The sequence below is a fragment of the Pelmatolapia mariae genome, linkage group LG3_W, assembly GCF_036321145.2.
Source record: "Pelmatolapia mariae isolate MD_Pm_ZW linkage group LG3_W, Pm_UMD_F_2, whole genome shotgun sequence".
Taxonomy (NCBI): Eukaryota; Metazoa; Chordata; class Actinopteri; order Cichliformes; family Cichlidae; genus Pelmatolapia; species Pelmatolapia mariae.
Window position 1 is genome coordinate 6,999,120 of NC_086229.1, and position 27,248 is coordinate 7,026,367.

The 27,248-nt window shown below is 42.8% G+C and overlaps 1 protein-coding gene across 1 annotated transcript in view; it reads right to left on the minus strand.

Moving 5' to 3' along the window:
- LOC134624176 (protein NLRC3-like) overlaps positions 1-27,248 on the minus strand; it is a 305,899-nt gene that overhangs the window by 245,539 nt on the left and 33,112 nt on the right. The window contains exon 5 of the mRNA XM_063469162.1: positions 22,734-22,907. Within this exon, the coding sequence (XP_063325232.1) occupies positions 22,734-22,907 (174 nt within the window). The remainder of the gene's footprint in view (positions 1-22,733; positions 22,908-27,248) is intronic.

A 27,248-nucleotide genomic window follows, 5' to 3' on the forward strand; every position in this document is an offset into this window, starting at 1 on the left:
CCTGGGAAAGGGGTTCCAGTCTCCTCCACAGAAGGGTAACTGTGTCTATGTGAATAAAGCAGAGGTTGGCACTAATGCTGCTCCTTGCTTGGCTGACCATGAGCAGAGACCAGCTGTGAGTCAGGATGGTCCTGCTATTGAGAGGTTGATCAGCATGCTAGAGAAGGTGCTGCTTCAAGGCCCAGGCTATGCTCGGGCTAATGCCAGGCGACAGAGTGCCCGACTGCCGAGAATACCGGGCTTGGATGACACACCATGTTCCATCTGCAGAGATGGCTCCCACTCCACACTCACGCACTGTCGGGAGAACAGATTGTGCTTCCTGTGTCACCTACCTGGTCATTCAAGACATAACTGCCCAGAGGGCAAGTGTCCTCCTTCCAATGGTCATCAGGGAAACTGAATGATCTGCGTGGAGGGGAGGACAGCGCAGATCCAGCAAGTAAGCCTCCCACCTTGGACATGTCTGATATTAATGATTATGACACTTTGTATTCCACTTAGAGTGGCATCGTCCCACCAAATAAAACACTGATTGCACAGGGCTTGCATAGGCTCTCAAACACTGATAGCTTATTCTACTCTGCAGTGACTACTAGTAGTGGACAAGTTCTTAAAGCGTTAGTGGACAGTGGATCTATGGCGTGCACCATAAGTGAGACAGTGGATGAGAAACTTTCACAATCAATACCTGATATTGAGAGACGTTCAGCTGAAGACATTGTCATTGTTGGTTGTGGGGGTCACCTTGTTACGCCTTCTGCTATGTATGATCTTACAGTATCAATATATGGCTTTAAGGTGGTGATTCCCGTTCTGGTGGTTCCGGGTCAGGCTGATGACATGGTCCTGGGCAGCAACGCGATAAAGTGGCTTATTTCGCAGTTAAAAATGACTGTTGGTACCCGGGATGATGCTTTTCCTCATTTGGCGACTTTGCTATCCTATTCTGATGACTGTAGTGGCAGAGCAATGCCTCCGAGTTTTGGCACTGCAAAGCTTAAGAGACGCGTCACCTTGCAGCCCTTGTCTGAACATTTGGTGTGGGCTAAGCTGCCTGCTCCTGATGCCTCAGCGATGGGAAGTGCTGTCATTATTGAACCCACTCAGTCTCGATCCAAACCTGCACAAATCCTAGTGGGGCGAGTTGTCACTTCCTTGTTTGGGGATGGCTGGGTCCCTGTTAAAGTGGTGAATCCCTCCGAGAAGCCCCTCACTCTCAGGAGAAATGCTAAGGTTGCTGATATGTCCCCCTGTCTTTCTGTGCAGGACTTACCTGAACCTGTTCAAATTCGATCCAGTACACAATGCACACAGAACTCATCGCCCGCACCGAGATCAGAAGCGGAGATGTCACAGCGCTTGTGTGATTTGGGCCTGCAGGACCTGGACCTCTCATCCTGTGAAGTTTCCCCAGAATGGAGAGATAGGCTGCTGCGACTCACTGAGCAGTATGAGTCCATCTTTTCAAGGCACAAAATGGACTGTGGTGAGGCTGCTGACTTTGTCCACAGGATCCGCCTAGTGGATGACAAGCCCTTCAGACTGCCATACAGACGGGTCCCACCATGCCATTACGAGAAGCTTCGCACTGCTCTAGATGAGATGGAGGAGTCAGGGATAATCCGTAAGTCCCAGAGTGAATTCTCATCCCCCCTTGTCTTAGTCGTTAAGCCAAATGGTGACCTGCGCATATGCAATGACTTTAGATGGTTAAATGCAAGAACAGTTAAGGATGCACATCCTTGACCTTTGGGTGGCGCTGTCACTTGGTGTTTCGCTCGCTTTGTGGTAGAGTATCACTTCCTGTTCCTGCTCAAACACAGTGGTGTTTCTGAGTAGCTTTTCTGCTTAGCAATTTAATTGAAATCTTTTGATACATCCCTTTTTTATAGTATAATCTTAACGTGCTTCATCTGAATCACCCTTTCTGTGTACTCACTACCTAATCTATAGCCAAAGTATTCACTCACTGTCTCTTTACTGTTTCGCTAGCTTAGCTCGTAGCCGACTCGTTAGCACCATGGCTACTTCACCTGTCCCTGTTGCACTTTCCTGCTCATTGTGTCAGATGTTTAGTTACTCCTCGGCCTCCTTTAGCAGTAATGATACCTGTAACAAATGTAGCATATTTGCAGCTCTGGAGGCCAGGATTACTGAATTGGAGACTCGGCTTCGCACCCTTCATTCACCCGTAGCTAGCCAGGCCCCTGTAGCTGGTGCAGCCGAAGATAGCGTAGGCCCCGCTAGCTGTTCCCCGGCAGACCCCAAGCAGCTGGGGAACGAGGGCGGTTGGGTGACGGTGAGGAGGAAGCATAGTCTTAAACAGAAGCCCCAGGTACACCACCAACCTGTTCATGTGTCTAACCGTTTTTCCCCACTCGGCGACACACCCGCCGGGGGTCAAACTCTGGTAATTGGCGATTCTGTTCTCAGACATGTGAAGCTAGAGACACCGGCAACCATAGTCAATTGCCTTCCAGGGGCCAGAGCAGGCGACATTGAAGGAAATTTAAAACTGCTGGCTAAGGGTAAACGTAAATACAGTAAGATCATAATTCACGTCGGCAGTAATGACACCCGGTTACGCCAATCGGAGGTCACTAAAATCAATATTGAATCGGTGTGTAACTTTGCCAAAACAATGTCGGACTCTGTAGTTTTCTCTGGTCCCCTCCCCAATCAGACCAGGAGTGACATGTTTAGCCGCATGTTCTCCTTAAATTGCTGGCTGTCTGAGTGGTGTCCCAGAAACGATGTGGGCTTCATAGATAATTGGCAAACCTTCTGGAGGAAACCTGGTCTTGTTAGGAGAGACGGCATCCATCCCACTTTGGATGGAGCAGCTCTCATTTCTAGAAATATGGACCAATTTATTAAACCCCCCAAAATCTGACTATCCAGAGTTGGGACCAGGAAGCAGAGTTGCAGTCTTACACGCCTCTCTGCAGCTTCTCTCCTCCTGCTACCCCCCCAAAAACCCATCTCCATTGAGACTGTGTCAGCTCCCAAACAGACAAAAAACAAACCAAAAACCAGCAATAAAAAACTTAAACATAAAAAATCAAAAAGAAAGAACAATACAGAATCCACATCTGAACCAAAGAGTAAAACAGTGAAATGTGGATTATTAAATATTAGGTCTCTCTCCTCCAAGTCTCTGTTAGTACATGACTTAATAATCGACCAACAAATCGATTTACTCTGCCTTACAGAAACCTGGTTGCAGCAGGATGATTATGTTAGTTTAAATGAATCAACACCCCCGAGTCATTCTAACTACCAGAAACCTCGAAGCACAGGCCGAGGGGGCGGTGTGGCAGCAATTTTTCACACCAGTCTATTAATTAACGAAAGACCAAGACAGACTTTTAATTCATTTGAAAGCCTGATGCTTAGCCTTGTCCACCCCAGCTGTAAAACTCAGAAACCAGTCTTATTTGTTATCATCTACCGTCCACCTGGGCCTTACACAGAGTTTCTCTCTGATTTCTCAGACTTTTTATCTGATTTAGTGCTCAGCTCAGATAAAATAATTATTGTGGGTGATTTTAACATCCATGTAGATGCTAAAAATGACAGCCTCAAAATTGCATTTAATCTGTTATTAGACTCAATTGGCTTCTCTCAAAATGTAAAAGAACCCACCCACCACTTTAATCACACTCTAGATCTTGTTTTAACATATGGCTTAGAAACTGAACATTTAACAGTGTTTCCTGAAAACCCTCTGCTGTCTGATCATTTCCTGATAACATTTACATTTACAATAATTGATTACACAGCAGTGGAGAGTAGACTTTATCAAAGTAGATGTCTTTCTGAAAGTGCTGTAACTAAGTTTAAGAATATAATCCACCCACTGTTATCATCTTCAATGCCCTGTACCAACATAGAGCAGGGCAGCTACCTGAACGCTACTCCAACAGAGGTCGATTATCTTGTTAATAATTTTACCTCCTCACTACGTACGACTCTGGATACTGTAGCTCCAGTGAAAACTAAAGTCTCAAATCAGAAGTACCTGACTCCGTGGTATAATTCTCAAACACGTAGCCTAAAGCAGATAACTCGTAAGCTGGAGAGGAAATGGCGTGTCACAAATTTAGAGGATCATCATTTAGCCTGGAGAAATAGTTTGTTGCTTTATAAGAAAGCCCTCCGCAAAGCCAGAACATCTTACTATTCGTCACTGATTGAAGAAAATAAGAACAACCCCAGGTTTCTCTTCAGCACTGTAGCCAGGCTGACAAAAAGTCAGAGCTCTACTGAGCCAACAATCCCTTTAACGTTAACTAGTAATGACTTCATGAACTTCTTCAGAAATAAAATTTTTATCATTAGAGAAAAAATTACCAATAATCATCCCACAGATGTAATATCGTCTACAGCTACTTTTAGTACCATTGATGTTAAGTTAGACTCTTTTTCTCCAATTGATCTTTCTGAGTTAACTTCAATAATTACTTCCTCTAAACCATCAACGTGTCTTTTAGACCCCATTCCTACAAAACTGCTCAAAGAAGTCCTGCCATTAATTAATTCTTCAATCTTAAATATGATCAATCTATCTCTAATAATCGGCTATGTACCACAGGCCTTCAAGGTGGCTGTAGTTAAACCTTTACTCAAAAAGCCATCTCTAGACCCAGCTGTCTTAGCTAATTATAGGCCAATATCCAACCTTCCTTTCATATCAAAAATCCTTGAAAGAGTAGTTGTCAAACAGCTAACAGATCATCTGCAGAGGAATGGCTTATTTGAAGAGTTTCAGTCAGGTTTCAGAGCTCATCACAGCACAGAAACAGCTTTAGTGAAGGTTACAAATGATCTTCTTATGGCCTCTGACAGTGGACTCATCTCTGTGCTTGTCCTGCTAGACCTTAGTGCTGCGTTCGATACTGTTGACCATAATATCTTATTAGAGCGATTAGAACATGCTGTAGGTATTACAGGTACTGCACTGCAGTGGTTTGTATCATATCTATCTAATAGACTCCAATTTGTTCAAGTAAATGGAGAGTCCTCTTCACCCACTAAGGTCAATTATGGTGTTCCACAGGGTTCAGTGCTAGGACCAATTCTATTTACATTATACATGCTTCCCCTAGGCAGCATCATTAGAAGACATAGCATAAATTTTCACTGCTATGCAGATGATACGCAGCTCTATCTATCCATGAAGCCAGGTAACACACACCAATTAGTTAAACTGCAGGAATGTCTTAAAGACATAAAGACCTGGATGGCCGCTAACTTCCTGCTTCTTAATTCAGATAAAACTGAGGTTATTGTACTTGGTCCTGAAAATCTTAGAAATATGGCATCTAAGCAGATCCTTACTATGGATGGCATTACCTTGGCCTCCAGTAATGCTGTGAGGAACCTTGGAGTCATTTTTGACCAGGACATGTCCTTCAAGGCACATATTAAACAAATATGTAAGACCGCTTTCTTCCATTTGCGCAACATCTCTAAAATTAGAAATATCCTGTCTCAGAGTGATGCTGAAAAACTAGTTCATGCCTTCATTACTTCCAGGCTGGACTACTGTAATTCGTTATTATCAGGATGTCCTAAAAACTCGCTGAAAAGTCTTCAGTTAATCCAAAATGCTGCAGCAAGAGTACTGACAGGGACTAGAAAGAGAGAGCATATTTCTCCTGTTTTGGCTTCCCTTCATTGGCTTCCTGTTAAATCCAGAATTGAATTCAAAATCCTGCTCCTCACTTACAAGGTCTTAAATAATCAGGCCCCATCTTATCTTAATGACCTTGTAGTACCATATCACCCTATTAGAGCACTTCGCTCTCGCTCTGCAGGCTTACTTGCTGTTCCTAGAGTATTTAAAAGTAGAATGGGAGGGAGAGCCTTCAGTTTTCAGGCCCCTCTTCTGTGGAACCAGCTTCCAGTTTGGATTCGGGAGACAGACACTATCTCTACTTTTAAGATTAGGCTTAAAACTTTCCTTTTTGCTAAAGCATATAGTTAGGGCTGGACCAGGTGACCCTGAATCCTCCCTTAGTTATGCTGCAATAGACGTAGGCTGCCGGGGATTCCCATGATGCATTGAGTTTTTCCTTTCCAGTCACCTTCTCACTCACTATGTGTTAATAGACCTCTCTGCATCGAATCATATCTGTTATTAATCTCTGTCTCTCTTCCACAGCATGTCTTTCATCCTGTTTTCCTTCTTTCACCCCAACCGGTCGCAGCAGATGGCCGCCCCTCCCTGAGCCTGGTTCTGCCGGAGGTTTCTTCCTGTTAAAAGGGAGTTTTTCCTTCCCACTGTCGCCAAAGTGCTTGCTCATAGGGGGTCATATGATATGATTGTTGGGTTTTTCTCTGTATTTATTATTGTGCAATCTACTGTACAATATAAAGCGCCTTGAGGCGACTTTTGTTGTGATTTGGCGCTGTATAAATAAAATTGAATTGAATTGAATTGAATTGAATTGAATTGAATTGAATTGAATTGAATTGAATTGAATCAGTCAGACGCCCTCGCAGCACTTGGTGGGAATGTCTTTTTTTCTACAATGGATCTCACATCGGGGTTTTACAATGTCAGACTCCACGAGGACGACACAAAATACACGGCATTCTCCTCCCCATTTGGCCTTCATGAATATAACAGGATGCCTCAAGGCCTGACAAATAGTCCTGCTACTTTTATGCGAATGATGATGTCCATTTTTGATGATGAGAACTTCACAAGCTTGTTATGTTATCTGGATGACCTTATGGTCTATGCCCCATCCGAACAGGTGGCTCTTGAACGTCTGCAGATGGTTTTCTCACGACTTTCTGCCAACAACCTGAAGCTCTCACCTAAGAAATGCCACTTTCTTCAACGGTCTGTGAAGTTCCTGGGACACATCATATGTGGTGAGGGTGTGAAAACAGACCCGAGTAAAGTGCAGGCTATAGACAATGTGCAGGAAGCAGACCTGATGGAGTCTGACGGGGTGACACCATGTGCAAGGTGTTACGTTCTTTGTCTAGGCATGTATTGAACGCAACAAGAAATTGGCCCACTCACGCTCCACCAAAGCAAGAACACAAACAGTCGTATCTTTTAAAGTGCTAAGCAGCCATTTATTAGCTTCAGCAGTGAGCAGTGCCAAAAATAACAAACAAAACTCCCTAATGGTCCCTGTGCTTTCCTACACAAAATAAAAACCAACCAAAAGACAATCCACTTACCTAACTTTCTAACAAAAAACAGGAGAAAACTTAATCAACAAAAATGGCTTCTCACGCCTACTAGGCTGCTGCAGTGAAGAATATGTACAAGGTGAACAAAATACACAATTGCGACTTGACAAGACTATTTACAACTATTTACAAAACTAAGATACTAACACCAGACACACGAGTGGAACATGGTGGATACACAGACGGACCAGCCACCACAAAGACAGAAGACGCGACTTAAATACACACAGAGAAACACGGGGAGATTACACACAGGTGGGAGTCATTAACGAGACGAGACAAGAGGTAAAACTGAACACACTCACATGAGACGCAGACCTTCACAATGAAACAGGAAACGAGAACACTACACCAAGACGCAGACACTGAGAGACAGAATGACACATTAACCCTGAACTAAACTAAATGTGAGATACAACAGAGAACAAAATCCTTAAACATGACATAAAACAAAACACTGACAACATTAAATCATAACAAAGGAAAATCAGATCCTTCCTGGGGATGGTTCTCTACTACCATCATTTTATTGAGCGGTGCTCTGCAAAAGCTAAGCCACTGTTTGATCTTGTGGCTGAACCAGCTGCGCCACGCAAGAGAGGTAGAGGCCATAAGCCTAAATTTAAAAGGGGCCACGTGAAGCTGTCTCCTGCTGACTGGACTGAGGAGTGCAGGGAAGCATTCAAGGCCCTAAAATATGACCTTGTACATAGTGTCACATTAGCCCATCCAGATTTTACTGCACCCTTTATCCTTGCAGTTGATGCTTCCTTTGACGGCCTTGGAGCCGTCCTCTCACAGTTGCCCCCTGATGGTAGGATCGCCAGACCAGTGGCATTCGCCAGTAAGACCCTGTCACACTCTCAGCTAAACTATCCAGCGCATCGTTTGGAGTTTCTTGCTCTGAAGTGGGCAGTCTGTGACAAGTTTAGCCATTGGCTGAAAGGGAGCCACTTCACAGTGTGGACGGACAATAACCCACTGACGTACATCTTAACCAAGCCTAGGTTAGATGCATGTGAGCAACGATGGGTTTCGAAGCTTGCAGCGTACAGTTTTGAGCTGAAGTATGTCCCTGGCACCAAGAATGTTGTTGCGGATGCATTGAGTAGAGAGCCATTTGTCCAGTCGTGCATAGGCCACAGGCTAGTCACTGAACCTTATGCTGCCCTATTGAACCAAATGCACGGTCTGGTGGATGGGACTGTGCAAGATGTGTTTCGGTGTGCTGCAAACTGCCAGTTGGTCGTGGATCAATCTGAGGAGGAAGCTACCACTATCCTAGCTAACCCTCAAGGTTCACTCTTGTCACAGGATGTTTCTGCTGTGTTGGCTGCACATGACACTGGTGGTATCAGCCATGTGAGAGGTGTGGGATCTGATATCCCTCAGCTCCCAACTATTGCCCATCCTGCCTGTACGCCGAGAAGTGAACTCGCTAACCTGCAGGAACAAGATGAGGTTTTGGGTAGAGTTTTCTTTTATGTCCGGCGTCACAAGAGGCCCACAAGGCATGAACGTGCTGGCGAGTCCCGTGGTGTAATGAAATTACTCAGACATTGGTCCAGACTCTTGATTAAAGATGGTATGTTGTATAAGGTGAAGAAAGACAGGAACATGAACATGACGATTTACCAGTTTGTTGTCCCAGACACTCTGAAGACTGAAGTTCTCCGAGGCATCCATGATACGGCGGGTCATCAGGGCCAAGTCCGCACCCTGTCTCTTGCCAGGCAGAGATTCTTTTGGACAGGGATGGAGCGTGACATCATCAATCATGTGAAAAGCTGTTTTCGTTGTGTGGTTGGGAAAACCCCGGAGCCAAATGACCGTGCCACACTGGAGAGCATTTGTACCACTGAACCGATGGAGCTAGTCTGCATCGACTTCTGGACTGCTGAACAGACTGACAAGAGGTGCATTGATGTTTTGGTTGTCACAGACCATTTTTCCAAATTAGTGCATGCATTCCCTTGTAAGAATCAGTCTGCCAAGCAGGTTGCTCGCCGCCTGTGGAATGACTTTTTCTGTGTATACGGCTTTCCCAAACGTATACACTCTGATCAAGGAGCCAACTTTGAGAGTCAACTCATTAAGGAGCTCCTGGACATGGCTGGCATCCAGAAATCACACACCACTCCTTACCACCCAATGGGAAATGGTATTGTCGAGCGATACAACAGGACCTTGGGGAACATGATACGGGCTTTGCCCCCTCAATCCAAAGCCAGGTGGCTGCAAATGCTTCAGATGTTGACGTTCTGCTACAATTGCACTGAACATGAAACAACAGGTTTCGCACCTTTTTTTCTCATATTTGGGAGAATTCCTCGTCTGCCTGTTGATGTTGTTTTCCAGCATGTTCTCCCTGATGGTGCTGTTGTTGACCACAGTGACTTTGTCGCCCATTTGAAGCGTGACCTGTCTGAGGCTGCCCGCATTGCCAGGCAGAACAGCCGTATTGCCCAGGCCCGGCAGGCGAAGAATTATGACCGCAAGGCTAAGGGTGCGCCCCTCTCGGTCGGTGACAGAGTCTTGCTCGCTAATCGTGGTGAGAGAGGAAAGAGGAAGATCGCTGACAAATGGGAATCCACGGTTTTTGAGGTGGCATCTGTGAAACCTGACATCAATGTGTACCACATCAGAGACCCTGTGTCACTAAGGGAAAAAGTTGTTCACCGAAACCTACTACTTCCTGTCAGTTTCCTTCCTGCAGGAAATGAATTCCTAGGACCACGATCCTAATGATGAAGGAACTGAGCTCACAGTGTTCATTCAGTGAACTACTCAGTTTATTTTGGCCTCAGAAATGCTCATTCTGTTTGTACATCACTGTCAGCAATAGACTCATTCTGCTGTGGACAGGAACACATGTGACATCACTTCCTGTTTGTTTGTGACTGAAGAGGAAGAAGTTTACAAGGAATCATTGAGAAGAGTTTCAAACATCAACTGATTGAATCCATGAATCTGAAAATGTGTTTGTGAGTGAAAGAGACAGACATGTACAGACTGAACTATCTGTTCAACAGTCAGAGTGTTTCTCTAACAGGAGACACTCTTTACACTCAGCACAGAGACACTGAGGAACCAGGCCAGACCATAAACCCAGGATAAAGAGTTTGAGTGAATGTGGTGTTGAAGGTGTGGAGGTGGATCAGAGTGTCAGAGGAGACTCTGTAGAAGGACAGAGTGCCAGCAGGACAGTCCACATACACTGCTGCTCTGTTAGAGACAGAGGAGGAGGAGGAGGAGGAGGAGATGGATGTTTGTCTGATATTGTGCCTGACAGAACGAGGACCACGATCAGAGCAGATCAGACTCCAGGACTGATCATTCCCTCCAAACACACAGTCATTACTGTCTCCTTTCCTTCTGATGCTTCTGTAACTCACAGATATACGAACGTTTCCTCTCCACTCGACCTCCCAGTAACAGCGACCAGTCAGACCATTTCTACACAGCAGCTGACAAACATCAAATCTGTCTGGATGATCAGGATATGACTGAACCTCCTCCACATGTGTCACCTTCCTGTTGTTGTCAGACAGTTGGAGCTTTGTGTTCACTGTGTTTGTGTCGATTGTGAGTTGACAGGAATCTGATGGAGAGAACAAACACAATCCAGCTGCAGTTATTGATCCATCATCTGTTCATTGATTGACACTTTGATGATGACTCCTGACATGATGAAGATGGTTGAATGTGTGCTGCTTTGTTTTCATGAATCCCATTAAAAACACACTTACACTTCCTCAGACCTGGTCTCAACCATCGGACTCCAGCAGGCTCCACCCTGAAAGGAGGAGGGGTCAGAGCAGTCAGCATGCACACATGGACATTACATGGCTCTCACACACACACTGTTACACACTGAGCTCAAAGCTCGGCTCCACTGTTTGATTCAAAGAAATCTACATTTATTTATCAGCAATTTAAAAACAGGTTGAGCCAAAGTGCTGCACAGAGTAGAGATAAAATAGGAAACATACACAGTAATTACTATAAAGACTCGTCAGAATTGAAAGCTACAGAGTACAAATGTGTTTCCAACCGGGTTTTAAAAATTTCGAGTGTTGGTGACGACCTGATGTGAAGGGCGACTGTTCCAGAGTTTGGCTGCAGCCATCGATAAAGCTCACCTCTGTTTTTACGGCTAGTTCTGGTCAGAAGCTACTTATCTGCAGACCTGAGGGCTCGACTTGGATTATTTTTGTTAAAGAGAGATAAGATTGAGCCGATCCATTCAGAGACTTAAAGACAAACAACAAGATCTGGAAGTGGATTCTACGACGTACTGGTAACCAGTGGAAAAAGCTGGAAAAAGCTGGTGATGGGTCGTCTAGCACAGAGCCACCGCTGGAACCAGACAATTCATGAGGGAGAGAACTGTGACAGCACCGTTCCTTCACTTGACCTCAGTCGCTCTCGTCTGCTCCCTCGTAACACTGCTCTTTATTGAGGTTACATGAATATGCATAAGTTCATTAACATATGACGTCTTAGACAGGTATGAACAAAGAGTACCAGTCTGTGCATAGTGTAGGTATGTGTGTGTGTGTGTGTGTGTGTGTGTGTGTTCCAGATGTGACCCTGTGACCCCAAAGCTGGTGCTAAGAGTCCAGCGGTCCCCCTAACAAAGGGCTCTTATACTTAACCAGGTACAGAATAGGTGTCCTCCTATACCAGGGCTCAGCAACCTTTTACACCCAAAGAGCCATTTGGACTCGGTTTCCATGCAAAAGAAAACTCTGGGAGCAGCAAATACTTTTTGACATCTAAAATGAAGATAACACTGAATATATTGTTTTTTACCTTTGTGTGAACAACTAAGGTGTGTTGCTTATGAAATCTCTATGCTGCTAAAAGATGAAAAATATATATTTGCAAAATTCTGCCTAAATATGTATTTTACCAGGTTAATGTGTGTAGCGGGGGCGTGGTCTGCAGCGCCGCTGCAGGGGAGGCGGATGCGCCTGAGCGGCGCCCGCAATCATGCCTCACCACCTTAAAGTCTGTGCTCTCTCTGCTGTTGTGTTGTTGTTGTGTGTCGGGCTGTGAGCTGCAAAGCTACAGCCGGCTGTATGCGTACAGCAACCGTGTGTGAAAAGTGGTCAATAAAGAGATGCTGAAAAGCGTCTTCATGGAAACATCGTCGGGTCTGCCGTGATATGTTTACAATGGGACTTCTGCTCCTGAACTTCTGCGTGCAGCGTCTGCAAATCGGGGCTGTACGAAGTCACTTTCATCTTTACGCAGGACTGTAAGCTGTCGTCTGTGAGGCGTGAGCGTGTTTGTTTTTAACATAGTTCACGGTGGGCAACAGCTGTTGACATAATGTGGATCTGAAGATCCATAATTGGCCTACCTGGAGTTGAAAGTCTTGATAAATGCATGGCTTTATCAAGTATACCGGCTTCCGCGAGTGTGACGCTTATTTTGAGCGATGAAAAAGTAATAAAATATTATTTAATTGTTATATCTCAATATCACAATAATCTTTCAATTTAGAACTACAAGTTAAAAAAGAATGAACATAAATAAAATACACTTCAGCTAAATACTTCTAATTTATTTTCCCAAACCACGCAGAGCTGCACTATAAGGACTAAAGAGCCGCATGCAGGTTGCCGACCCCTGTTCTATACCATAAATCAGTAAGAGAAGGTGTCATGTTCCTGGGTCTGTTGACCCAGCGTTTTAAGTTTTAGTTTATTTGGATGTTGTTTATGTTTAAGTTCATTAGATTAGCGGAGTTCATTTGGTTATTAGAGTCCTTGTGTTTTCTTCCCCTGTATTTAAGTTTCCCTCACCCTTTGTGTTTCATGCTGCGTGTCTTATGTTATCAAGTTTGTATTATATTGTCTGTCTCATGTTTCCTGTTTTATTTTGAAGGAGTCGTGTGTTCTTTGTTCATTGTATTTAGTTTCACTTCCCTTGTCCTGTCATTAGGCTCATGTCAGTCAGCAGTTCATCCATGTGTTCCCACTTCCCCTAATCACCTCCTGTGTATTTAAGTCCTCTGTTTTCAGTGTGTCATTGTCAGGTCGTCTGTTGTTCCACGTCATGTTTCCAGGATTTTCCATGTTTAGGTTTTTTGCAATGTTCAAGGTTCTGTTCTTTACCTTTTTGTGTTTAACATTTAGTTTTCCCAGTTTAGTTCTAGTTAGGTTCTTTCTTGTGTGCATCTGCCTTTTTGTTTTTGTACCTTTTTATCAGCCATATTAAACGGCTCGCTTTTTGTTGATACACAAGTTTTGGTCCAAGTTCCTTCGTGTCTGCATTTTGGGTCCGCTCTTCACAATACATACAGTCTGCCTCTGCCAGACTGTGATAGAAGGTACGACCTCTCTCGTGACCTTAAGGTGTGTGTGCATGCCAGAGCACTCTGGAAGGCACACAGAGTTTTTAAAGACTACTAAGGATCAAACCTCTATCATTATGCTATCGATTATAAAACTCATATATGAGTAAATATTTCGAAGCATAAACGACAATCAACAATATAAACCTTACAGCTGGTTTTAAAAGCAGAATTTATTTGTTTCTCAAATGAGGAAGAGCTATCGAGAAACACTTCTAAATCTTTAGTTCTGAACTTTTCCAGTGGGCCAAGGTCAACTTTATTCGATAATGCTAATTCTTTTCCCTTGCATTATAACAATGTGAGGAGTTAATGCTAAGTATACTGCCATCAGCGGCTAATTCTAATTAGGGGTGAATAATTATTACCACCTAATGCTAATATCGTTTTCTCTTCCCTTTTAACAATGTGAGCAGCTAGTGCTAGGTAGGCTGATGCTAGCAGCTAATGCTAATTTGATGTGAATTAGCATTACATTAGTGAGGAGTTAAGGCTAAGTAGACTGCAATTAGTGGCTAATGCTAATTTTAGGTAAATAGGAATTGGCATCTAATGCTAATACCATATTTTCTTGCTTTATAACAATGTGACCAGCTAATGCTAAGTAGGTTGCCGTTATTAGCTAATACTAATTTGAGGTGAATTACCAACGTCCTTTTATGATAACAATGTTTTTTTTTACTTTTTAACAATATGAGTAGTTAATGTAAACACTATTTTTCATTCAATTTTAACTTTTCCCCTGCAATGTGAAGAGTTAATGCTACATAAGACGCCATTGATGGCTAATTCTAATTTTAGATGAAAAAGCATTTGCAGCTAATGCTCATACTGTTTTCCTTTGCTTTGTAAGAATGACAGCAGCTAATGATACGAAGTCTACCGTTATTAACTAATGCTAATTTGAAGTTAATAACCATTAGTAGCTAATGCTAATACCATATTTTCTTTCTTTATAACAATATCAGTAGCTAATTATAACACTACCTTAATTTAGCATTATCCAATAATGCTAACACTTTTCACTTGCATTATAACGATGTCAGGACTTAATGCTAAGTAGGCTACCATTAGGGGCTAACTCTAATTAGGTGAACAATTATTAGCAGCTAATGCTAATATCGTTTTTCCTTCCCTTTTAAAAATTGTATTGTATTAGTGAGGAGTTAATGCTAAGTAGGCTACCATTAGTAAGGTAAGTAGCCAATTTGAGGTGAATAAGTATTAGTGGCTAACGCTAATACCCTTCTCGCTAGTGTTATATTGATGTGAGACGTTAATGCTAAATAGGCTGCCATGAGTGACTCCTTTCCCTTGCATTATAAAGATGTGAAGAGTTTATGCTAAGTAAGCTGCCATTAGCAGCTAATGCTAATACTGTTTTCCCTTGCTTTATACAACTTGAGCAGCTATTGCTAAGTAGGCCACTTTGCTCTGCTAAGGATTTATGTGATCATGATGGAAACTGATAAGCTAATGCTGCTAAGCTAATGCTGTTTATGGACCCTGTTAGAATCAATAGCTGTGTCCAAATTCATGGGCTGCATCCTCCTGAGGCCGCATTTGTAGGCCGATTACGACAGAGCAACGCGCCGAAGGCTGTCCAAATTTGTAGACTCCTCCGAATGCAGCCGACAAATGCGTACTCCTTTTCCCAGATTTTGAAGGATGGGTATATCCCAGAATTCATAGCGCGGCCCAGCCAAACTCCAGTTTCTAACAATGGCGGCCACTACTAAGTTTTAAAATTACTCTTATTAATCTTTCTGGGTCACAAAATAAACTTTAAACATATTTTCAGGCGAGAATGTGGGTGTATAAACCTCAAATATCTGCTCGGTTTATCAAGACATCGCATATTTGCAAAAGTGCTTCGACGTTTTCGGAGACATCTGTTACCCACCAGCTCGATAGCTAGCCCAGAGGTCGAGGGTCACTGAAGCCGCCGAGAATGGCACAACTCCCGGCACATCATGTTCAGATCACTGTGGACTTTCACTACTCAGGTTAAACGTAATATACAAGTCACTTAGACAACTTTAAAATGTTATTATATTATATTATATATTATATATTAGATAGCAAGGAGCAGACGGCCAAGTTTATTAAACTCCACTGAGACAGCGGTGACGCTAATATGAAGGCTAGACTGTCCAATTTCCCCAGCTGTTTACTTCCGGCCTACTCGACCTTCTGAGGACCCGGGCCACGTAGACCGCGAAGGCCAGGTCCTCAGGAGGATGCAGCCCATGAATTTGGACACAGCTAATATTTCATTCTCATTCTGTTGTTTGAGAACAATAACAGAAAAATTTGCACTTGAGAACAAATTTATTGTGAATTCAGCTGTGAATGTAGAGTTTGCCATTATTTAAGCTTCCATTTCCATGTACTATCCAGCTAGACTATTGTGTTTGTCCCTGAAAATATTCCTGCATGTGTGATTTTTCATGTCTCATCTGCAGGAAACAAACAGCAAGTGAGTGAAAGACACAGGACACAGGCTCTTCCTCCTCTATCAGACATTCTCTCCATACCTGAGAATGTCCAGTCTCCAGCCTGGATCCTTCAGTCCAGCCGACAGCAGCTTCATTCCTGAGTCTCCTGGATGATTGTAGCTCAGGTCCAGCTCTCTCAGATGGGAGGGGTTGGAGCTCAGAGCTGAGGCCAGAGAAGTGCAGCCTTCCTCTGTGATCAGACAGCCTGACAGACTGCACACACACAAAACAACAATCCATCTGTCAACAATCGTTTTCTGTTTGTCACAATAACATCTGTCCATTTACATCTATTCAATGTAACTTTATTTATAAGTGACAATACCCAACAGACAACAACAGTAATCTCAAGCTGTTTAAAAGAGTAAGGTAACAGCCTCCAATATTAGAGAGAAAGCCCCAACCATCAGACAATCCACTGTGAGCAGCACTTGGTGATGGTGGGAAGATCTCCCTTTGACACAAAGATCCTCCCAGTGAAAACAGGCTAAAGGAGGAGCATCTACCATGACTGGTTGCAGGGTGAGGGGAAAGAGAAGAGACGAGCTCAGAGAGACAAGAACAAAACACAAACTAAGGAGAGACCCAGTCCAACATAGCCAGGCTTTCTTTGCTGCTTTGAAAAAACCTCAAATCCCAGTCAGAGATGATGAGCATCATCACAGTGATGATCATTTCTCTGTTAACCCAGGCTTTCTGCTTCAGAATCTGTGCACGCTCACAGAACAAGGAGACCTTTAAACATCATTTCACTAAATGGATGGACTGAGCTCAGCCTACAGATGAACTGGTGCCAGAGATCATAAAGAACATCAAACAGTCAAATTCAACACTTTAGATGGAAATATGAGATTAATGCTGCAGACAAGCATGAACCTGCTGAATTCATGAACATCAAGAATGCAGTGAGTGGTAAAATAAAGATTTGGCCTCAGTGTTACTGTCTATTCCTAACATATGCCTAACATAATAGCTGCACTTTAGAGCTCTAAAACTGGAACTGACACATATTTAACTCTAAATGTTACTCAGTACACTCGCCAACAGTCCAACAAAGGAAACATGGAGATCACATCAGTTTGTCATCAAAGTCTAATTATTAAGGCAAGTTAACCTCTTATTATCATGTTAACTCATTAATTGATTAACATCAGCAATTATTTTAATCAGAGTTTTTAAAATCATGATTATTGTGAAAGGGCTCACTGGCTCTGAATATAAAGCCATGGGTCAGAGGAGGGATGTTGACCAGTGCTGGCTTGAAATGGGCGTCATTATGCGTCTCAACCAATAAGAGCATTGAGGGTGGGCCTAATACTACTGCAGCGCTCACATGACCCAGGACAGGGAGAAAGGGGCGGGGACAGAAACATGGAGACAGGTACAGATCTTTGACACGGACATGTTCATTTTAAACTGTTCCAGGAGGCAGTGTTGATACAAGTAAAGCTATCTGGAAGCAAGGTTGAGTTTTTTATCGTTGGAGTACTTCATGTCTGAAGTATCACTTAAATGCATTACACACTGTTGATGGTGTGACGTTCCCCCAGAGGGGTCTAGGCGGTGAGGGGAAGTAACAAAAAGTGTCCGGGTCAGAAAAAGGAGTCAAGGAGTCAAACTAGTTAAATCAAATAGCTTTATTAAAGTTTGTATTAAAACTATCTAAAAGAGACGGACAAGCCGCTATCACCATTTAAGCAAACAAACAAAACTCAGGCGTTGATCAATAAAGTAAAACGTAAGCCAAAAAGAAAGAGCAGCTCACTAGCTGCAAACACGGACATGCAGCTCACTGCAAACACAGCCAAAACACTCAGCTCACTAGCTACAAACACACAGCTCACTAGCTGCAACCACACTAATGGCACTCTGGCCCAGAGCTCACCTTTCCCTGTGCTTAAATACTCTTAATTACTGACGAGAGTCAGCTGCACAAAAGAAAGAAGGTGGCACCTCAGGCAGATGGGAGATTGTAGGACACACCCACACAGGCACCTTCAGGATGAGGCCCTGCTAGGGCCGTAACAATGGCAGCAAACAAACCACCCAAACAAACAGTGGTGGGAGGCTTGTGCAGACTACGTTGGATCAGCTTGTGGGAGGAGTCTAGATAAACCAAAGAAAGACAAGCTAACAAACGCCACAGTGAAGTGAGTAGCTACAAACTGCAGGCCGATTAGTGTTGTTGAAGAAGTCGGTCTGAGGAACGTTCTAAGGATCAACAAATGACGACATGTATGAGCCTCAAGACGCACCATCACAAGAAGAATACATGAGCTGTAGAAAAAAGAGAGGCTACGAAAGCCACGGCGCTACAACGTGGACCAGCTGTTGGTCTCTCTGGAGACTACTGGGCGTGGCTGGGTAACCATGGTTACCTGGGAGTTACAGAAACGTGCAGAACGTGTGATTCATGTTGCACAGCAGTGGGACATTTGAAATAAAGTCAGCACACTCAGTACAGATAGTGCATCAAATATGATGCTGCTGCCAGACGTCTGCCTTTGAACACGTCCCTGCATCGCGCACAACACCAAGGTTGCCATGGCAATCACAGCTAACAGGGACAACGTGCACAGCTGGAACCCTGCGGGTATATTTAATATGATGTATTTAACATGATGTATTTCTCAGTGTCCTGTCTGTGTGTGAGAGACAAACAGTGTTGGGAAGGTTACTTTTAAAATGTATTTCACTACAGATTACAGATTACATGCCCCAAAATGTATTCTGTAACGTATTCCGTTACGTTACTCAATGACAACTACGTGAATGTACTATTGCTGTGTGATTTATTACTATTACTGAAGGTCCGCGGCTCCGAACCGTAGTAAAGGGACCTCTGGCTAATACCGTTCCGTGTCGGGCTCGTAGCCGAAAATGACTTTACTTTGTTGTCTGGGTCAACTTTGCTTGCAGGAGACAGAGAGAGGCGTTGAAAGGCTGCTCCAACGGAACTTATGGTTTCGGAGGAAAAAGCGAACACGGTGTACAGTCGAGTCTTAATAGCTTACTTACAACTGGGCTCGTCAGGCACTCTTCTTGGCTGCAGTGGTTATTATTATATTTACATTCTTCCAGCTCCCGTTTTTGCTCCGTGACAGCTCCGACTTTTCCTTTCTCTCCCCCCTCGCTCACAGACACATAACGGGTATGGCAGTCCATTCTCCCTGCAGCATGGACTACACTGCCCATGATGCTACATTCTTTAGAGCTATGCCTGTAGCATTCTGCCTATTAGCTTAGCACAACAACAACAACAAAAAGGCGCTCTCTCACCCAGGAAACACGCAGAGAGAGAGAGAGCGTCGCCCTGTAACCATGGCAACCGTAACGCTGCCGCCTGGGATAACAGAACAGCTGTCAAACAAACCCAAACAATCCTGACCCACCACAATATGAAGCAGGAAAGTACCGCCGTGTAATCCATTTATTTCAACAAAGTAACTGTATTCTAAATACCATCTTTTTAAACGGTAACTGTAACGGAATACAGTTACTCATATTTTGTATTTTAAATACGTAACGGTGGTACATGTATTCCGTTACTCCCCAACACTGGAGACAGACAGCCTCTATATGTGTGTAAATACAGCATGAATATGTAGAGGACATGTTTGTGTATATAAGTACATGAATGCTCTGCGTCATTTGAATCTTTGATTCTTGTTTCTGTTGCAGGTCTGTGACTGAACTTCTGGGAGGAGAAAAGTTGGTTTCATGCTCTGTGATTCTGTGTTTTGTCATCTCTCTCAGGTGATGGAGAGCTCAGATGATGACCCCGCCTACGTGGTCAAATTCAAGTCTACATTCAGAACAGACCTGGAGACAGCAAGCAAAATACCAACATTGTATATGTGAAACTGCTGCTGCACTGGAGCCAGATTCAAGGAGCTCAAGTGTTTACCCAGATCTTACTGAACTTACTGAAGGAACAGAGGGTTGTTGGAGGGACACCTGTGGAAGCAACAACATCCGAGCCACCAGACAAAAAGTTGGCCCTATTGGTGCTTCATCAGAGTGTGAACAGGAGGAAGACTCAGCTGAGAACAGTGTGGTGGATACAGAGCAGAGCCCACCATCAGTACAGAGGCCTGTGCATTAGAGTGCTGCTCCAAACATGCAGCACATGTACTTGGCCACAGCTGCAACATCTGTACCTGTGAAAGCTGGTTCTCTGTTGCTGCTCATATTGTACAGAAGAAGAGAGTTTCTTTATCATCAGAAAATGTGAATGAGCTTGTGTGTCTTAGCAGCTGGCTCGGTGCAGAGGAGGAAGAAAATGTCAAGTCAGAGGAAGATAAATACAGTTCATGTTGTCAACTCAACCTGGACTATTGAAAGAGTTTTTCTTTGTCTTGTTTCTGACTGAGATTCTCCAAAGGAAATCCAGCACAAACACACACTTCACACACTCAAAGTCCTGCACAGTAAATGAGCTGATGAGTGTTTGTGCTGCTGCCTGATAACAGAAAAATAGTTCTGCTGGTTCCTGTTCTGAAAACACACATTTATAAATGTTCACTTGCTGGTGATCAAAGGTGCCTGTTATAATGTTATGATGGTGGCTCTGGACTCTGAGGGGAACTTTGTAAAAAACTAGTTCAAATGTTGACGTCCTGGCAGAGGCAAAGAACTTTGATTTGATATTTGATTTGATTAGATTCATGTTTCAGCTCAGACTGACAGAAATATGAATTGAACTGCTGCTGTGTTAAAGGGAACACTGCTGTTAGAAAGCACCTGATTTGTGTCGGCACTTTGAATGTTGCACTTCTCATACTGCAGTAATATTAAAATAAGGACACAATACACTACTTTTGAACTCATGATTGAATGTTGCTGTAACAAAGCCATTAATGGTGATTCAAAGTGTTCATGGTTTCCCAGCACTTCAAATGATTGTACAAGTGTGACTGATCCACTTTCTAATGTGTGTGTAGCGCACACTGTGTGTCACTGTGTCACAGGTGAGTCTGTGTATTGTAGGGTATAGGGATATTTTGCTGCTATTATTTGCTGCTATTTTTTTTATAACCATCATTACCATTTCATTAATAACAGTTTTGATATTGCATTCAGATGTTCAAACATACTGGTATCATAGTAGCCTTTTTTACAGGTCCAGTAAGAACCACGTTAAACTGTTGAGTTGAATCTATAATCTTAAATGTTTATATGCAGACTGCATTGTGAAAGAAAGTATACTCTGTGCCAAAATAAGACAGGAAATTACATGTTTGCAGGGCATGCTTTTTGCAGAAGTGAAACCGAAAGCAGAGTGCAAGTTATTTTAAGTTATTTTGTAATATCTTTTATGCATCTATATCTTTTGATTAAGCTTTTAGTAGAGGTTCTTGATTGAAACAGTTGTTTAATACATTTTATATATAAGTCAAGATTATTACACATATGAGGTGGCTTCTGTTTGGTGAGAGGTCATAAGTTTAGTTAGTGAGGTCAAGACAGACACACACACACACATAGTCGGTAGACTCATGTCTAGGGAAGAGTTCAGACATATTTTGCTGTGCCTGCATTTTGTGCTTGCGTAAGTGACAGTTTGTTCGAGGACTTGCGTCTGCCTGTCTGTCTCAGCCAGAAGCGAAAGTGGGAAGTTCAACAGGAAGCACCTGCCGTGGAGATAGAGACAATGTTCTTTTAAACTTTGTTCAAAGTTAACCGAACGTTTGTGGTTTTGAGTTGACGTATCCATGTATTGTATTTGTTAACGCAAGAGGGGGCGTTAAACCCCGATGGTATAAGACGATTGTCTTGTGTATTTTTGGGCGGAGATCTACAGCTGATGTTGCTGTGTACATCTCCCCATGCTGCGTGTGTTCATTAAAAATCATTGTTTGACTCCACCTGACAGGATAAGTGTGTTATTTCGATTTTCCTTCTCTCTCTCCTTAAAATGAACCTTAACCGTATCCAGGTTCTATGAGGAGAACAGGATATAGTGAATTAGTCCAGCAGCTTAAAGTCTGACTCCATCCTCCATTTAAATAACTAACACCAACAACTGAATAGCTTTGCCTGTGTGCAGCTGACACTTCATTTTAATGTCCTTCTATTCTGGTTCATCTGGTTTCAGTTTCTATAAGCACACAGGTTTCATCAGTGACTCTGTGACCTCAGTAATCTTTGCTGGGCCTTAATGCTCTGAACAAAGCTGCACATCACAAGACTAAATAGAAATGAACCTCACTTCTGTTTGACTTCAGCTCTCAATGTCCCACCATAACCCATGGAAAGAATTACTGTCCATCCAGGCTCCTGAACATGAAGCTGATGAAGGTGGAGTATTGTGAGGGCTGATGGAGATGATGATGAGGAATCCAGGAGCAGTGGGTGGATGGCAGCATCAGCATGAAGGATCAGTGTGAGAATACATCATCATCCACAAAGAAAACCAGTCTGAGTGTCTGATGCTCTGGCTAGAAAGACGCAGTCCCAGCAGTTAGCTCAGGGTTGGGCAATCTCAGTCCACGAGGGCCGGTGTCCCTGCAGGTTTTAGATGTGTCCTCGAACCAACACAGCTGATTTAAATGGCTAAATTAGCTCCTCAACATGTCCTGAGGTCCAGAGGCCTGGTAACAAACTAATCATGTGATTCTGACAGTTGATGAAAGAAAAATGCTGGATCTCACCTGAGAGTTTCCAGTGTACAGTGTGGACTCTTCAGTCCTTCAGACAGAAGCTTCACGTCTGAATCCTTCAGGTTAATGTTACTCAGGTCCAGCTGTCTCAGATTAGAGGTCTGAGAGCTGAGACCTGAGGCCAGAGTTTCACAGCTTCTCTCTGACAGGTCACAGTGACTCAGTCTGAAAAATAACAGATAGACAATTACAAAAATAACACTTATGTTGAAGTGTAATGAGATACTATTATATTTAGCAATATTTAATCTTGTTTTTTTCAGGAAACTGAGCTCTGATGCAGAGCAACACGTGAAGAGAATCAGAGGAGAAGAAATGGAGAGAGAACAGCAGTAAAACAACACTGAATTGTTCAGTGTGCTTTTGGTATCAACACAATGTGTCAAATTTCTTTATTTTGTATTTGTTTTAGTAGAATTGATGATTATCACTTAGACAACAACCACAGGTCAGGTCTAAATTGCACTTTGGTAACAGTTACACCCAGAAATATTTCAGAAATGTGGACAATTTCTGCTGCAATTTATTCAGTATTGAACAAAGTGAGCACTAATGATCACTTATATTTTTGATATTTTATTTGAGTTGTTCCCACCTGATTTGTGTTAACTAGAATAAACATTTAAAAAGTAAAGGTATGATCGCATATGTACTTACAGAGCTTTGTTGGAGGGTTTGACCACTGGCAGCAGCCTCACAAGAGCCTTTTTAAAGGCTCGTGTTCTCACTTAGATCATTTATTTCTACTTACATTTCTTTCAGAGAAAAATGGGGATTACTTTGAAAACAGGAAGTATTTTCCCCAAAAATCAGCCCTGGATTAGTGAATCACTCAAACATGTTCTCAGTCAGAAGAAACTGTCTTGTTATTAAGGGAGAGAAGAAAAAGATCGAGGCACAGAAACTTGTTGAAAGAAAGATAAAGCAGCTAAAATCAGGTCTAAAAGTAAAGCAGAACATAAGTTGAATAAAGGACACTCAAGGCTGGCTTGGAAAGGAATGAAGTCCATGGTTGGGATGCAGAACAAGGACAAAAGATGAATGTGATGCTGAATCAGACTTGGACTCATTTGATTCCAGCTTTGATATCATTGATTTCAATGAAGAGCTTTGAGATTTTAGGAAAGGGCTGGTAGCTCTGAGAGTCCCACTGATGAGGTGTCTGTGAAGGTTCGCAGTCATCTAAAGAGCTTAGAAAAAAAGGCATCTGGACTTCTTTAAGTTTCTTGAAGACGTTTCACCTCTCATCCAAGAAGCTTCTTTATTTCTAGGGTCAAATGGTGGAGAGTCCCAGATTTAAGCCCTGTGGGAGAGTCCACCAAGGGGGTCATGAACCCCCCTGTTGATCCTCTACCTAATCACACGACCAAGGTGTGAAAATGTCAGCCAATCAGCCAAGGTTGCGGAGTGCTCACTGTGAAACCTAGCCCCACCCTATCATGTGATTTCTTGAGGTTAGCCTCTGTACAAACAGACTACAGCCATATGAGAGTGAGTGTGAGTGAATGAGAGCACACACAGGACACTCTGATCTCTGAATGTGTGTGACTCAGTGAAAAAGAGCATTGTACTGGATATACTGGGACTGACAAACAGAGTTTAAAGAGAAAAATGTTTGAATGGATTATGCTAAAGTGAACGTGCTAATGAAATCTGAACTGACTGAAATGTGAAGTGAAGATAATTCAGATGTAAAACAGAGAGGGGGGTGATAATAAGGTGGGACTGAAGATCAGTGAAGGGCATGTAAACACCTGATTGGTTGACTAGATATCAGATGGACAGTTTTACAGTTTTCCCTGTGGATTATAACTTTAAGAAGATATGACATTCATCAAGGAATCCTGCTCTCCGGATTATTTCCATGAACACTGAGCTGGAACACATCTACAGTGCTGAAAGTACCTATCTCACCACCCCTCTCTGTGTACATTCACTTTTTAACCCTTTGTGAGACAATAAAGATGTAAATCTGAGTATTTATCTATGTTAGTGCAAACACCTCTAATATGTTGGTTTAGTCTTTCCAAGTCATAAATTCCCTTGGAGTCTGCGGTCCAGGCTCCTAAAATCATCCTAGTTTAACAAGCACTACAATCTAGAGGAGAGCTGCACTAACAGGTGTGACTGATAAGATCTGACCTGCAAGGATACTCATGTTTATGTGTATCAGGACAAGCAGGGAAGACATGGACATCAAATCTGTCAGGCTGCCTGAGTCCGCTCATCCATATCAGCTCAGAACTCTGCATTATGTACTGAGAAAGACTCAGAGGATCAGGGATCAGAAGTTCTACAAAAAGCCAAACAAGACTTCCTGTATAGAGGTCTGTGGGCCTACTGATCCACAGTGTCAGGACAACTTTCACATCATATTCATCTCAGCACAACTAAAACATGGTGACTGACCTCAGAGTTTCAAATCGACATCGTGGATTCTCTAGAAGAACACACAGCTGCTTCACTCCTGAATCCTGCAGGTTGTTGTAGGTTCCACTCAGGTCCAGCACTCTGGGATACGAGGGGTTGGACTTCAGCGCTGCTGCCAGATAATCACAGCTGATCTCTGACAAACCACAGTCCCTCAATCTGTATAAAGAATGAAAGATGTAAGTTTATTAGACAAAGTGTGAGCTTGAAATCGTTCAGTTTTTCATCATCTGTTCAGAGCTGAAGAAGGTTCAGAATGTAGTAGTTTTGAAAATGGAAACTCCAAACAGCTGAAACCAACAGGAAGCAGTTTCAAACAAACAAAACAAGAGAAAAAACTCTGAATGTTAAAGTTGTACATTTCTCATAAAAACATGAAAGAGACTTGAAAAAGTCGTGTTTTTCCTTCCAGGAACCACATGGCTTCACTTTTAAAGGTGAAGTGTGAAAGAAATGGACATATTTGAAGTTCAACACCTTTTTCCAGTCACATCATTAAAGCAGACAAACTACAAGCTCATTTTCATTCCAACAAGTCATCTTCTGACCTGGACTAACAACACTGGTCTCAATGTGCAGCTGGCTGTGAGACCAGTGCTCAGGGACCGTCTACAAAGTGCAAGAACATCACACACTCATTTGCTTCCAGCACTTTCACACAAACATCTACTGTCATTATTGTCACCAAACTCTGTGGATCCTTTATTGCAAATTCAAATGGGATCAAATGGTCAGACAAAAGAGGGTTATGAGGAAATATGATGAAATGTTGTGTATTAGCAGCAAGTTATTGAATCATTTTCATGCTTCTTTGCCTCTTTTCTGCAGAAATTCTGCTGATTCACCTCTTTTCTGAACAATTTTCAGCCTTTTCACCTTTTATCAGCACAATTCTCAGCAGCTTCTGCTCATTTCAGCAGAATTGTCCATCTCTTCACCTCTTCTTTGTAAGAATGACTATATCTCAGGGAAATCAATAGCTGCCTTGAGACCAGGAGGACCAGTTTCTAATCCTATTCAGGGTGGCATTTTTTTTTTCACCACCATACAACTTTTTGCAACTCTTTTCAGCAGAAACTCTGCTGATTCATCTCTTTTCAGCGCAAGTTTCTGCTTCTTTCCCTCTTTTCTGCAGAAATTCTGCTGAGTCACCTCTTTTCTGCAAAATTTTCAGCCTTTTCACCTCTTATCAGCACAATTCACAGCAGCTTCTGCTAATTTCAGCAGAATTGTCAATCTGTCCACCTCCTCTCTGTGAGAATGAGTTTGGGTCAGTGAGATGAGTAGCTACCTTCAGCCCAAGAGGGCCAGGTTCGACTCCTGCTCATGGCAACATTTTTTTTTTCACCACCTTGCAACTTTTCATCTTTTTCAGCTTTTCAGCAGACAGCTTCAGCGATAAGGCATCCACACAGCATTTTCGCAGGAAATGCAAATTTTCTAGTCTACTTTATTCTGGTTGCTTCCAGTTTTTTTGGCACTTAACTACTCCCTCAGTTTTCAGCCGATTTTCTCAGTTCAAACTCTAAACTGTTCTGCTCTTTCTGCTAATTCCTGCTATGATTTTTGGTGTTTATTACTATTATACTTTTTAAAATATTACACTTTTTTCCTTTAATTTGTCCCATTGAAATGAATGGAAAACTTCCACAATTCTGCTAAAACTTGCTTGGGGAGGTTTTGAAATTCACAGCTGAAATTCTGTAACGGGAGGCATTTTAAAATCGCCATATCTCCTTAACAAAGCAAAGTTAGGACTTGAGGCTTGTGCCAATATATCTTCAGACACTCCTGACACTCACAGTGGAAGCAGTTTTTTCATTCATCTTACCGTTGAGCCATAAATTACGTTTGTTTGAGGGGTGGAAATCTGTCCTCCTCTCAGTTCTCACACTCTGAAAATGAAGCCGTTTCTTCTCTTGTCATATCTCCGCGACGGAGGTACAAATAGCTATGGAAATCACAGTCAAAATACACCAAAGTCCGCTGATTCACCCAGTACAAGAATTATGCTGCTAGCCCTCCTAGTTTTTGAGTTACACGACGTTTTGTAACTCCAAAAAACGGCGCTTTTCG